At 33.6% G+C, this 12,607-nt stretch overlaps 1 protein-coding gene across 1 annotated transcript; it reads right to left on the reverse strand.

The window, feature by feature from the left end:
- Nucleotides 1-11,451: 11,451 nt before the first annotated feature.
- On the reverse strand, nucleotides 11,452-12,404 carry LOC107877220 (EPIDERMAL PATTERNING FACTOR-like protein 9). The gene is made up of 3 exons (XM_016723913.2): nucleotides 12,109-12,404; nucleotides 11,951-12,015; nucleotides 11,452-11,869 (listed from the first exon to the last, which is right to left on the reverse strand). Exons 1-3 carry the CDS (start codon nucleotides 12,176-12,178, stop codon nucleotides 11,687-11,689), a joined length of 318 nt encoding a protein of 105 aa, XP_016579399.1. The 5' UTR covers nucleotides 12,179-12,404; the 3' UTR covers nucleotides 11,452-11,686.
- Nucleotides 12,405-12,607: the final 203 nt, after the last annotated feature.

A 12,607-nucleotide genomic window follows, 5' to 3' on the forward strand; every position in this document is an offset into this window, starting at 1 on the left:
GGCTGAGCAGTACTCCAGAACTTTTTCTTCGACCACTTGTTACCTCAATTACCTTTTTGGTGCTGATTGTAGTTCTAGTCTACTGGTCTAGCCCTCTTGGCCTGTCTATCTTTCTCCATTACTTTAGCAACCCTCTTTTTCTGATCCTCGACCTACTTCATAAGGACTGATAATCTGGAGAAGTCTATATCTCTGTTCAATATCGCCTCTTTGCACTCTAACACCAAGTCATCCGAAAGATCGGATGCAAACTTCCTCATATGGGCTCTCATGTTCCCTGCTAATTTCAAAGCATAACGGGATAGTTGATTATATTTCAAGGTGTTGACGTTCATCTTTCCTTGTTTCAAGTTCACAAACTCTTCAGCCATGGACTCCCTTAATTTTTGGGGAAAGAATTGGTCCAGGAAAGCTTCCACAAATTTGCCCCACACAGAAGGCTCAGCATTTTCTCCTCTCAAGTCTTCCCACTCATTGTACCATTGATTTTCTACCTCTTTAAGTTGATAAAATGCTAGTTCAATCCCTTCCACTTCACCCACATGCATCACTCAAAAAATTTTCTCCAACTCATCCACAAACTCTTGTAGATGCTTCTTCACCTTTGTACCCATAAACTTAGGCGGGTTCAATCTCATAAACTGACCCTCCTATGTAGTCTCGAATACACCAGACACAGACCCAACATCCTCTGACCACCGGGTCTGTGAAGCCACCAACTGTGCAATTATATGCATCGACTGTCTAAACTCAGTATTTGATATCTCTCTCTGGAGAGGTTAGGTATGGTTAGTCCCTGATCGGCGTACCCTAGATGCCCCGGTGGGATGGTCTTAATAGGAGGGACTCCCAGAGCAACAAAAAATTCAGGAGTGCGATCCCTATTACGTGTCCTCATCCAATAGGTAGGACGGACATCTTCAGTTTGGGCATTCTGATCATTGGAGCAACGTGGATGCATGATAGCTTTTCTGAAATACAAGAAACCATTGATTAGGGGACATTTTAGACTCTACAGCACAAGCTAAATAACAAATAAGAAAGAAACTCCTAAACGTCTAGAAGTCTTATATTTATATATGTGGTGCGCTACACACCCATAAACAGGACTCTACCCGATGCGATTTTGCAGACACCCTGGGATCATAAACCATGCTCTGATACCAAGTTTGTCACGACCTGAGTCGAGACCCTGGACGCGATGAGCATCCTAAATCGTATAGGCTCAGGCGCGCCTTCTGTCAGGTACTCATGAACACCATTCATAACAATAAAGAAAAAAATGTCAAATATATAAAAAATAGAATCATGGTCATACTCTGAGTTCAGTTTAACATTTCAGAAATAAGTAAATCAACAACTAGACAATATCTGTTCCAGTCATCAAAATCTCTATTACATATAAAATTATCAAATTGTCTAAAACTAGGACAAGGCCCCCAGTAGACCTAAAACAAAGTAAATGACAAGTTTCTAAAAAGAAATAGGCCTTCCGAAAAAAAGAAGGCACACCAACTGCATACTTCACTTTTTTTTGAAAAACTCTACGGCTTAGCAGGACCTCTAGACTAAGCCTCAAACCCTGAAATCAAGGGGGTTAATACAATTATACTGGTATGCAGAGTAATCCAAAATAATAAAGCTATACATATATAACATATGTGAGAGAAAGTCATAAAATATTATGCATGAAATAGTTCAAAATACATAGGCCATCTCAAATGCTCTTAAAATAATCTTGTAAATGCAACTTTATGATCTATATTACTTCTGAGCTAGGTGGTATACCCTACAACTCTAAAATTCCATGAGCTAAATAGAATCTGCCCTTAACTCGAAAGCCAAGCCCCTAACTCAAGTTTACCGCAAGAGTTGGAGTCTTTTTCTCTAATACGCCACAAGGTACTAGGCCAGTGTATAATCCCTCTTGGGGATGTAATAAAACCTGTATCGGCAAAACACGATTTTGAGCTAGGAGTTATTGAAATTCAAGCCTTCTTCGGGCAACCACCTAACCCTCTTTAAGCCCATTTTTAGCTCTTTAAGACATGTATTCTCTAAAATCAAGTCTGAAACTCTTACTCTATATAGCATTCATTTATATGGTATCGTCATACCATTGAATTGCAAGTAGAATCTCTAAGCCATAAAATATCATCATATAATCTCTTCTTTCAAAATATAAATTTTGGACCACCATACTTCAAACAATTCAAGAAGATTCATACTTCAAAACATTTGTCAAATTATGCAAAGACTCTTTCCAACATTTTAACAAAACATGTGGTGGTCATGGATTTTTGACAAACCATGCAATTCTTTCATTATATATTTTAAACATTTATCAACCTGTAAAAACCCCTTTCTTCAATTCAAAACCGTAAGCAAATCATAAACAATAATCAAGATATTTGTATCATGCTTCTCAAAATACATTCGAAATAATCCATATCGTATGATAAGAATGGGATATCATAGCAAGACAGAATTCTATATTTTCATGCTCTCAATTAAATATTCAACTAAATTTCATACATACATATATATGAGTACAAATCAATTTGGGGGAAAGGCCTTAAGACTAAAATAATAATATCATTAAAGAATTCATAATGCTAGATTGTAAACATAACTCCAAAACCCCTTCAAAACTCATGATTTCACAATGTTTAATTGTTTTTGAAAAATTTTCTTATTCCCGTGTAGTTTAGAAAAACCCCTACGTACCTTAGATCACTTAGGAGGAAGGGTGGAATCCGAATCTAGCTTAAGTTCTTGAAATTCTTGACTTCAAAGATAAACTCTTGATCTTAGGGAAAGAGACTAAGGCTTTTGATTTGAGAGATTGTAAGAGGTTTCTGATGTATTTTTCCCCAAAAATGATTTAATTTTGTGTTAAGACAGATTTTAGATGAGGGGAATTGACTAATATACCCCTCTTGACCCAAAATTTAAAAGGAAATTGTGAACTGGGCATCGATGCGTCGATATCGCATTAGTCCACTATTTATTGACCTGTTCATTGATGTGGCGCGTTGACTTTGCATCAGTCCACTATTTTATCGACGCGTCCATCGATGTAGCATGTTGACTTTGCGTTGGTTCACTATTTCCAACATCTAATTTCACCTCTAACTCTGTCCAAAAAATCCAAAACTTCCCCAACACACTCTTTTACTCCCCAAAACACGAAATAACTTAAAAATCTATATCTCAAGATTGAAAAAATTGATTTAGAGATCACACAAGTTTAGGAGCATAAACTATGGCTAAATCCTTTTTGACACTTCGAAAATTTTCAAGTTTCTAGCCTCTCAAGCATGCTACTAGGTGAGATACCACGTAGAAGATTTTTACGGGTTGTTACATACTCGTAATAGGTTTTCAATGGGAAGACTAACTCCTTATTTTTGTGGCGTAAATTGGGGTAAATTACTTGTAAATCTTGGTGTTAACATTGTACGGGAGTCTAAAGTGTTTACCATTGAACGCCATAGGAAGTATTCAAAACCTTGAACCTTGGTTTGCATGTTTTGGTTCCTTTCCTTTATCGATTTTCTTAAATTCATTCTTTCAAAAAAGAATATGTCATCTTAGAGGATTTGCAAGCTAAATCTACGGATAACAAGCCTATTTTTGTCAAAAGTAATTTGTCTTACTAGGTCATCCACCCTACTTAGTGTCTTATGATGCATCAAATCCTCACACACTATTAGGAAAATTGTGGTTAATATGTCGTCTCATCAATTATCAAAAATGAGTTTGATTGATATTATTTTTAAAATGTCTATCGTGAAGTTTTTTGTTGAGGTAAATTTAAATGTTGCAGTTATTCCTTAGGTCTTCGAATTATTCGATTTCAAATATGTGCAATTTATAAATATTTATTTGATAGCATGAAGCTTACGACCAAGTCGTTCTTAAAGTAAAAAATGAATGCTTATGCTGCATTATCCGGTGGTGTTTTTTTATTTTTATACATACGTTCTTTAAAGAAAGTTTTAGAAGAAGCAATGATGGAGGCAAGGATGGGACTGGTGGTGGTACTAGTGTTGCTAATGATATGAGTGGTAGTGTTGCTGATGTAGCCAAGGATATTTTTTATAGTGGTGTTAGTGTTGTTAATATAAGCAAGGAAAGTGTTGGTAGTTCTAGTGTTGCTGATGCAGGCCAGGTTGGTCAGTACTTAGAGAATGGTAATAAGGAGATTGAAGCACGAAGTCTCCATGGATGTAGACCAATGACTAAATTGTGGTGTCTCTGTTCTTTGAAGCCTATCTTTCTTATTTTTGATTGAAATGTTAGAATTATTTATTTTATGTTGACTTAACATTAACTTGTATTACATTAAAGTAAAACGGGCTAATGTTATTAGTTGGTAGAAAAGACACAAGCCGTGTATTCATGGAGATTTCATATGGGCTTATATCTATTTCATGTTATTTGTGTGGGCTGGCAATAGTGTGGGCCTGTAAACCTATGAGACCATAATTGGGGGTGTACTAGGTTAAGGCTTTTAAGCCTATAAATATAAGGCTAGGTCCTCTCTCCTAGCTTTAACATAAGACATATTCTCATAAGTTGCCAGTCTTCATAAGCAAAGAAGAGGAAGACTCAGCCTAGTTCGTCTTCGATTACATGTTCCAATGACGGACAAAGGTACACACCTTATTTCTCTCATATTTCATTACTTTATAGGTATTCTTGGTTTATGTGAATCTGTCATGTGTTTCTATGTTAATATAACACTTGGTATTAAGATCTTTTCACATAGATCTTGAACCCTATAACCGAATACTATGATGTATGTTTTGAGAACCTCAATATGGTTGTAATTTAATTTTCTTTTCCGCAGCATTTTTCGATGATAAAGTGTTGAAGTAGAGGTGTTAATTGATGTTATGACTAAGTAAATATGACGTTATTTATTAAATTTGAAACTCAATACAGCTAGTAGATTGATTTGGATTGAATTTGTATGAATCTTCACTATCGCTTGCTTAATAAACTGAAATATTTGAAAGACAACTAATTTAGTATTGAGATGGTTACTAGATAGATTATTTGGAGCGTCTATGGAACTTTTTTTTTATTTATTTTTTTCTCTTTTTGGATTATAATCTGCTCTTAATGAAACTTTTTTACAAATTTTGTTAGTTCTTTGAATAATTGTCAAAGTCGTGAAAGATGAAATAGTTTGTAGATAGAGTACCAGATTAGACATAGGTTGTTAAACATAATACTGATTTGTAGGCTCCACAATGTCATAAGATATCAAGATCTTCTCAAGTTTACTACTGAAATTATTTTGTGACAATATTAGTTTTCTATTTGGTCTAACTGACTTGGAACATCTCTAAAGGTGTACATATGATTAAGAGTCAGGCGATGAAATCAAATCAATTGAATTTGGTTTTTAGAAATTGTGGCATGTTTTTTGAGTTCTGGGAGTTATTGTTGTAGGTAATGGAACAGTTGTTTCTATTTGATGTAGAAATATAGAAATTAATCTATGGAGTGTTGTTACTTTAAAATAAAATTATCTGGAGCTGTAATTCCAAAAAAATTTATCAATACGAATTTGATGGGGTTTTGAATTAGACTTTGGTAATACTATTGCACAATAAATTGTTTTGCTTTCTGTAAGGTAATGAGAGGATTTAATTCAGGTTCTATAGTGTTATTAATATATGAATCACTATTTTTGTGCGCTAATAGAAAACCCAATTTAATTATTTTTTTTTTAGTTTGGAGATGTCCTGTGGAGGTAAAGATATATAACCCTTTAGAAAAGAAAACTGAAGCTAGAACCTCGTGTTATTTTTTTCATAGGTTGTCCGGCTCATTCTAAAGTATATGGGTTCTACTGTCTTACAAGGGGGACCAGAATAGTTAAAACTTAAGAAGCAAGAGTTCTTGTATATGGGACTATCCTAAACACTGTGGGCATAAATTTATTGATTAAATAGGCATTTAATGTATTTAATTTCATACATGAAATTGGTTTTGAAATTGTTGAAGAGCATACATTGTAAGGCACGTTTTATGATGAAATCTTATATAAACTATGAGGCTGTTTTCCCTAAACATTAATTGTTTTCATGTGTACATGTGTTATTAGTTTGAAAAGTTATATGAGAGCATAATTTGAGTGTTACCTCTGTTGTTATGAAATCCATTATCGTTACAATGTTATGGATTGTTATTATTTTATGAATGAATGAGAGAGGTTTTTTTCTTGATTTACTGATGCTCATGTTTTCTAATAAAGAATGTGCATGTGATTGATGAAAGAGATGACCACTATATGATAAAGTATAAGTTTTCATGTGTTTTGAAATAAGAACTCCCATGTGATGTTTAAATATTTTGGGTAGTCATTATCATGCTTTTGAATAAAAGGGCTATGGATATGACATGGTATGTAATGAATAAACTTACAGGGATGAGGTATGACTTTACAGGGGTCTTAGAGATTACATACTTATGATGATCCATATTCAGTCCAAATTGAAAACTCTTGAAATATCTCTTCCCGATACTTACATTGTTCACTCTGCTCTTAACTCTTTGTTTGCTGAGTTTAGCCAAATGAAAACTGTCTATAATACTTAGGATGAATCTTGGTCAATCAATGATCTTATCTCTAAATGTGTTGTTGAAGAGAGAAAAATTAAAAAGAAGAATGGTGAGGTTGCCATGTTAGCTTCTCATGATTTCAAAGCAAGCTCTAGCAAGGGACCTAGGAAGTTTGAAAGATCTAATAATCATACTTTTAAGAAAGGTCAAGACAACAAAAGGCATGGTAAAGATCAGAATTATTATCCTGGGACTAATAACATGATTCAAGGAGAGGATATTGTGATTGAACATATACCTACCGATTTGATGCTTGCTGATCCACTAACCAAGGGGCTAAGACCCATAGTTTTTATGGAACATGTTTAGAATATGGGTGTTGTTGAGTCATTTGATTTTTTGGGATAGTGAAAGTATTTAATATTATTATTCATTTGTCATTAGACTATTCGCCATATTGTTTCGGGCTTATGATGATATTATCTCTTGAATTGATATTTATGTTATGGTAGATTTTGCTATAATTTATATTGATGATATTTTACTTGCTAGTAATAATTTGGGACTGTTGCATAAAACTAAACATTCATTGAACAAAATTTTTGATATGAAAGATCTAGGAGAGGCATTATTTATTCTGGGCATTGAGATTCAACGAGTTAAATCTCGTAAGTTATTGGAGCTTTCACAAAAGGCCTATATTGATCGAATTTTGAAAAAGATTTCAAATGGAAAATTGTAAGCCTGGTGATGTCCCTGTGGTGAAGGATGATAAGTTAAGCCTAGACTTGTGTTCCAAAAATAATCTTGAGAAAGATTCTATCAAAGATGTGCTTTATTCAAGTATTTTTCCGCTACATTTCTTGTTTACAGAGAGTTAATTTTATTAATGTTTTATATTGAATGAAGTAAAGTCGGCTAAACTAAAGTCTTCTTAAGAATGTGTTCTGGCAGCTATGTTATTAAAGATTCATTCATTTAGTTAGTTCTACATGCTTAGATTAAATAATATAAAAAGTTATTTATTTTATAAAATTAAAAAAAATAAGCTATTGTTTATAAAAGATGTCGAATTGTTATTTATTTATTTATTTATTTATTCTATTTGAATTTGGTTTCATTTGAATTGTAACTAAATCGAATTTATAATATTTTTAATTGTGTGGTTACTTAATGTGTTACATGAGCAAATTAAGCAATAGCATGTTGAAACCCTGAGATTGAATTTATTTTGTAAATTAGGGTAAATAGATACACCAAAGTGACCTATTTGCTTTGCTTTATGTGACTTGTTTAATCCATTTCGAGGAATATCACTAAGTTAGAATGTACAATGATCTTCCCAAAGGAAATTTATTGTGTGTTTTAAATTAGTATTGTGATGAGCCCCATTATGTGAAAATATTTTAATTTTAGTAAATTTATCTGCCTAAAGGGGATAGGTTTCTACTATTGAAAATATTTTTTTACCCTTCCCAAAGGAGGACTACTTGCTGACACTGCGGGATTCATTGTTGTGATAAAATTATTATTGTTATGCCTTGCTGTGTTGATAAATTCATTCATGTTATGTTGTAAAAAGTTACTATTTATTTGAACAATAACAATGCTGAGGTTATGGTTCTATCTGGCTCTAACTTTAAGTGATGGAAAGAAGATATTAAATTTGCTGTGGGCATGACTGGCATAGACCAAGCTTTGCATGAGAATGATCCTCCAGCTCTTATTGATTCTAGTATAGTTGCTGGAAAAGAATTTTATGCTAAGTAGGAGAGATCTAATAGGTTATGCATCCTTGCCTATAGAAGGTTGATTGTTGAGCACCTCAAAAGTGGCTTGCCTGAAACTATCGATGCCAAAAGGTTTCTTACCCAAGTGGAAGAAAAGTATCCTTTATCCAATAAGCCTGAGACTGGAGATCTAATGAATAAATTTAATTTGGTTATGATTTTCTTTCTCTTAATGAAAAATTTAATTTGCTTTTGAACTCTTGAGTTGTTGGTCATGAAATCCTATCCAATGATTTGTTTAAAAATTTTTTGGCTTCTGACTTTGAATACAAACCTTTTAGTTCTAAAATTACTGGGTCTAAACGATAATTTTAAACGAAAAATCAAGCATATGGTGGCATAAGCATTTAGGTCATATCTCTAAGGATAGAGTTGATAAATTGGTTAAGTCTGATATTTTACTTTCTCTTGATTTTGGAGATATTGGAATATGTATTGATTGCATTAGAGAAAAGTTGATTAAAAAAATGCTACTCATAGTTCTAATTTGTTGAAAATCATTCACACAGACATAAGTAGTCTGTATTCTACTACAATGTGTGGTTCAAGTTATTTTATCATCTTCATTGATGACTTTCTTCGATATGATTATGTTTTTCTTATTAAAGAAAAATCAGATTCTCTTGAAATGTTCAAAGTGTTTAAAACTGAAGTAGAGAAACAACTGAGAAAGGTCATTAAAAAAGTGAAGTTTGATCGAAGGGGTGAGTACTATGGTAGATACGCAGAGAATAGGCAACAAATGGGACCCTTTGATCTTGAGCTACATTAGATGGATGTAAAGACAACCTTTTGAATGGTGATCTTAATGAAGAGATTTACATGCAACAACCTCAAAGTTTTTTTTCTTTTGGTAAAGGCAGTGAGCATCTCGTGTGTAAGTCAAAGAAATATATCTATTGCTTGAAGCAAGCTTTTCGACAGTGGTACTAAAAGTTTGAGGAAATTACAAATTTTATGGGGTTTATGGAGAACAAAATTGATACTTGCATCTATTTAAGATCAGTGGGAGTAAGTTCATCTCACTCTTTATGTTGTTGATTATTATTGTGCACACTTTAATATTATTTTAAAAGATTAAGGCTTTTTCCTTGCATGTTTTCTATGTCTCATATTGATAAGATTATATTGTTTTGCTATGTCTCATATTGATAAGATTATATTGTTGTTTTATTGGATCTCTCTTTTGGAGACATATATGGTATATCATTCTACCTTTTGGATTTTCTGGTTGTTGCACCATGTAATATGTTGCACATGTTGAACCTTGAAAATCAAGATTTTCTGGCGGAGCACATGTTGTTTTAGTACTCACACATGTTGTAACAGAAAATTGCGGTGATGATTTTTCTATGGTACGCATGTTGATTTTAAGCGTACATGTTGATATGAAAAATCGTTTGAAGGACTAACAATAAAATAGCCTCGATTTGGAGTCCATGTTGGATATTTCTTGCTACACTACCACATCATTTGGTTTATGTCTACAAAACTTCAGTGTTAGTAATTGTGGACTGGTCTTGTATCGTTGGTTGATGCAAGTACTGCTGCAGTTCAACAGTGATGTTTTGCTTGATTGAACTATGTTGGAGATACAAGTACTGTTACAGTTCAACAGTGATGTTTTGCTTGACTGAACTATGTTGGAGATAGAGTTCCACCACTAAACATTTATGGGCACTGTCTATTCAGCTCGAGAGTCATTTTCATAAAAATAAGTCTTCCAAAACTTTTCCTTAAAAGTTAACATTGTCCAAGTGGGAGAATGTTAGAGTTATTTATTTTATATGGACTTGACATTAACTTTTATTACATTAAAGTAAAACGGGTTGAGTTATTAATTGATGGGCAAGATACATGCCGTGTATTCATGCGAATTTCATATGGGCTTGTATCCATTTCATGTTATTGGTGTGGGCTGGCAATAGTGTAGGTCTGTAGTAGATCTATGAGACCATAATGGGGGGTGCACTAGGTTAAGGCTTTTAAGCCTATAAATATAAGGTTAGGTCCCCTCTCCTGATTTTAACATAAGACGAATTCCCATAAGCCGTCAGCCGTCAGCCATCAGCCGTCATAAGCAAAGAAGAGAAAGACTCAACCTAGTTCGATTGCGTGTTCTAATGACGGACAAAGGTACATACCTTATTCTCGTATATTTCGTTACTTTGTAGGTGTTTTTGATTTATGTAAATTTATAGTGTGTTTCTATGTTAATATAATATGAAAGTCAACCAATGATTAAATTGTAGTATTGTTATTTGAAAAAAATAATCATATATTAAATTTTGAAATTGAATTGTACCAAATTGGGTTTGCTTGATGTAATATAATACCGGTCATCAAGAAAGGTAAGATGAAACTCTGTAAAATCAGTCTTTGTAATTTTTTCTTTTTTAAACTTTACCCATAGCAAAAGCTTTAGTGTAGTGCTAACTACTATAGTTGGAAATGAGCTTAATTAGCACATTATTTACCCCTAGAATTGGCAGTGACTATTCGGAATTGGTCACAGATATCTTCTGCCATGAATTTCAAATGCTTAGAAATATTGCCCCATGTGACCTGTTCCAAAACCAGATTCGAATTTCTTGGGACCACTTCCATGTGCCACTTGCAGTTGTTTCTAAACCCTTCTATCGTTTCCCTTATCCCCACTTGTTGCAAAACCCCTTTGGTACATCACACCTCATGCTACTTTTTATAGTTCATATTAGTACACATTTTGTTCACTTCAACTTGGTTGTTCCTTTTCTCCAATACCCAAAATAAATACTCCTATTCGTACAAGATTTTTTTGCAACAGTTTGACTCAATTAGGTAACTCTTCTTAATTTCCCATTGCTTCTAGTAATTTTTAAAATTATGGAATACTAGCAGACAGAATGAAAGAAAAGGAGAGAAATATCAAACATCATTGCTCATTATTTGGAAGATAATTTTGAAACTAGTGCAACTCAATTTTTTACTATACTTGTTATCAGTTGCTTCAGCCTTTCTTTATGAGCCCAAAGGAATCTGGCGCAGAAACAAATGCATACATACTATATAGTATACAAAATATAGAAGTTGGAAAAGAACATGCAAAAATCAATCTCTTTTCCATTTGAAGAAAAAGGCATAATACAGATTTAAAAATCTCTGATACAATATAGAAGACAATATAATAAACCAAAATTCAAGCAACCCAAACCTCAAAAAGAACAGTATTGAAACTCTCAGTAAGACCAGAAATGGTAAAAATGATGAAATTTTCAAAGTACCCTTCTTCTTGGAATGGAATTAAGGCTGCTGGCTATGATGTTGTGACAATAGAATTAGCGGTGACAAACACATTTGTAGTGATAAGGGCTATTCATTGGGTCATTCCCTTCCACTGGAACTTGCTCTGCTCTGCATTTGTACTTGCATCCTCTGCATTCATTGTACGTGCACGTTGGAGCCACTGATCCTATCATCAACCTTCTTGAATTCTTTTTCACCCATCTTTTTGCACCACCCTTTGACACGTAAAAAAAGGAATCAGGAATGCAATCCAATTCACCAATTCAAGAAAATTACCATCTCTTAATTCATCCTACCTCGTAGTGCAAAGCACCCTGATACGCCCTTTGAGAATGAGGAATTATAGCTTGAATTCTTGACCCTGCGGGCAATGAAAATGAAAAGTTAAAGCCAAGTATTTGAATGAGAAAAAAGAAAGTTAAGATAATGCAACAGGTGAATATATATATGTGACCTTGTAACAGCGTGAGTGATGAAGAAAGTAAGATGAAGAGCAAGTAATGGAGAAGTATAATTTTGGCCATTGTAGACGCAAAATGGGGATAAGTTTTGTTTTGTGAGGGTGAAACAAAATGGCAGTCAAATACACTGTTTAAAAGATATGATAGGAATAAAAAGGGGAAGGATGATGGAAAGATTGTGGCTGAATTATGACTATAAGAGATAGACTGCCTACTTATTCAGTAGTCAGTACTACTGTCAAGTGTGAAGAGCATAACTAATTGAGGTCCCCAACTGACAACCTTCCCCAACACAAAATACAAATTATTACTACTAGTACAAAATAAATTATATTCCTTTCTTTCTTTCCATCGCAAGACACCGACATATGAATAACTTACAAAAATTAGCTATATCATTTGATTTAATTGAAGGTAGTCGCCACTTATCTAGCAAAACTAAACCTCTCGTTACTAAAGGAAGCTGTTGGAATGAAAGGTAGTATCCTTCCC

Source organism: Capsicum annuum, chromosome 7 (genome assembly GCF_002878395.1).
Source record: "Capsicum annuum cultivar UCD-10X-F1 chromosome 7, UCD10Xv1.1, whole genome shotgun sequence".
NCBI classification, from domain to species: domain Eukaryota; kingdom Viridiplantae; phylum Streptophyta; class Magnoliopsida; order Solanales; family Solanaceae; genus Capsicum; species Capsicum annuum.

Excerpts from the sequence above, each read along its gene's own strand:
- LOC107877220 (XM_016723913.2), bottom strand. The coding sequence starts at position 12,178 with ATGGCCAAAATTATACTTCTCCATTACTTGCTCTTCATCTTACTTTCT. Across the intron at positions 12,016-12,108 it reads ATCACTCACGCTGTTACAAG|GGTCAAGAATTCAAGCTATA; the intron begins GTCACATATATA and ends CATTGCCCGCAG. Across the intron at positions 11,870-11,950 it reads AGGGTGCTTTGCACTACGAG|GGTGGTGCAAAAAGATGGGT; the intron begins GTAGGATGAATT and ends TACGTGTCAAAG.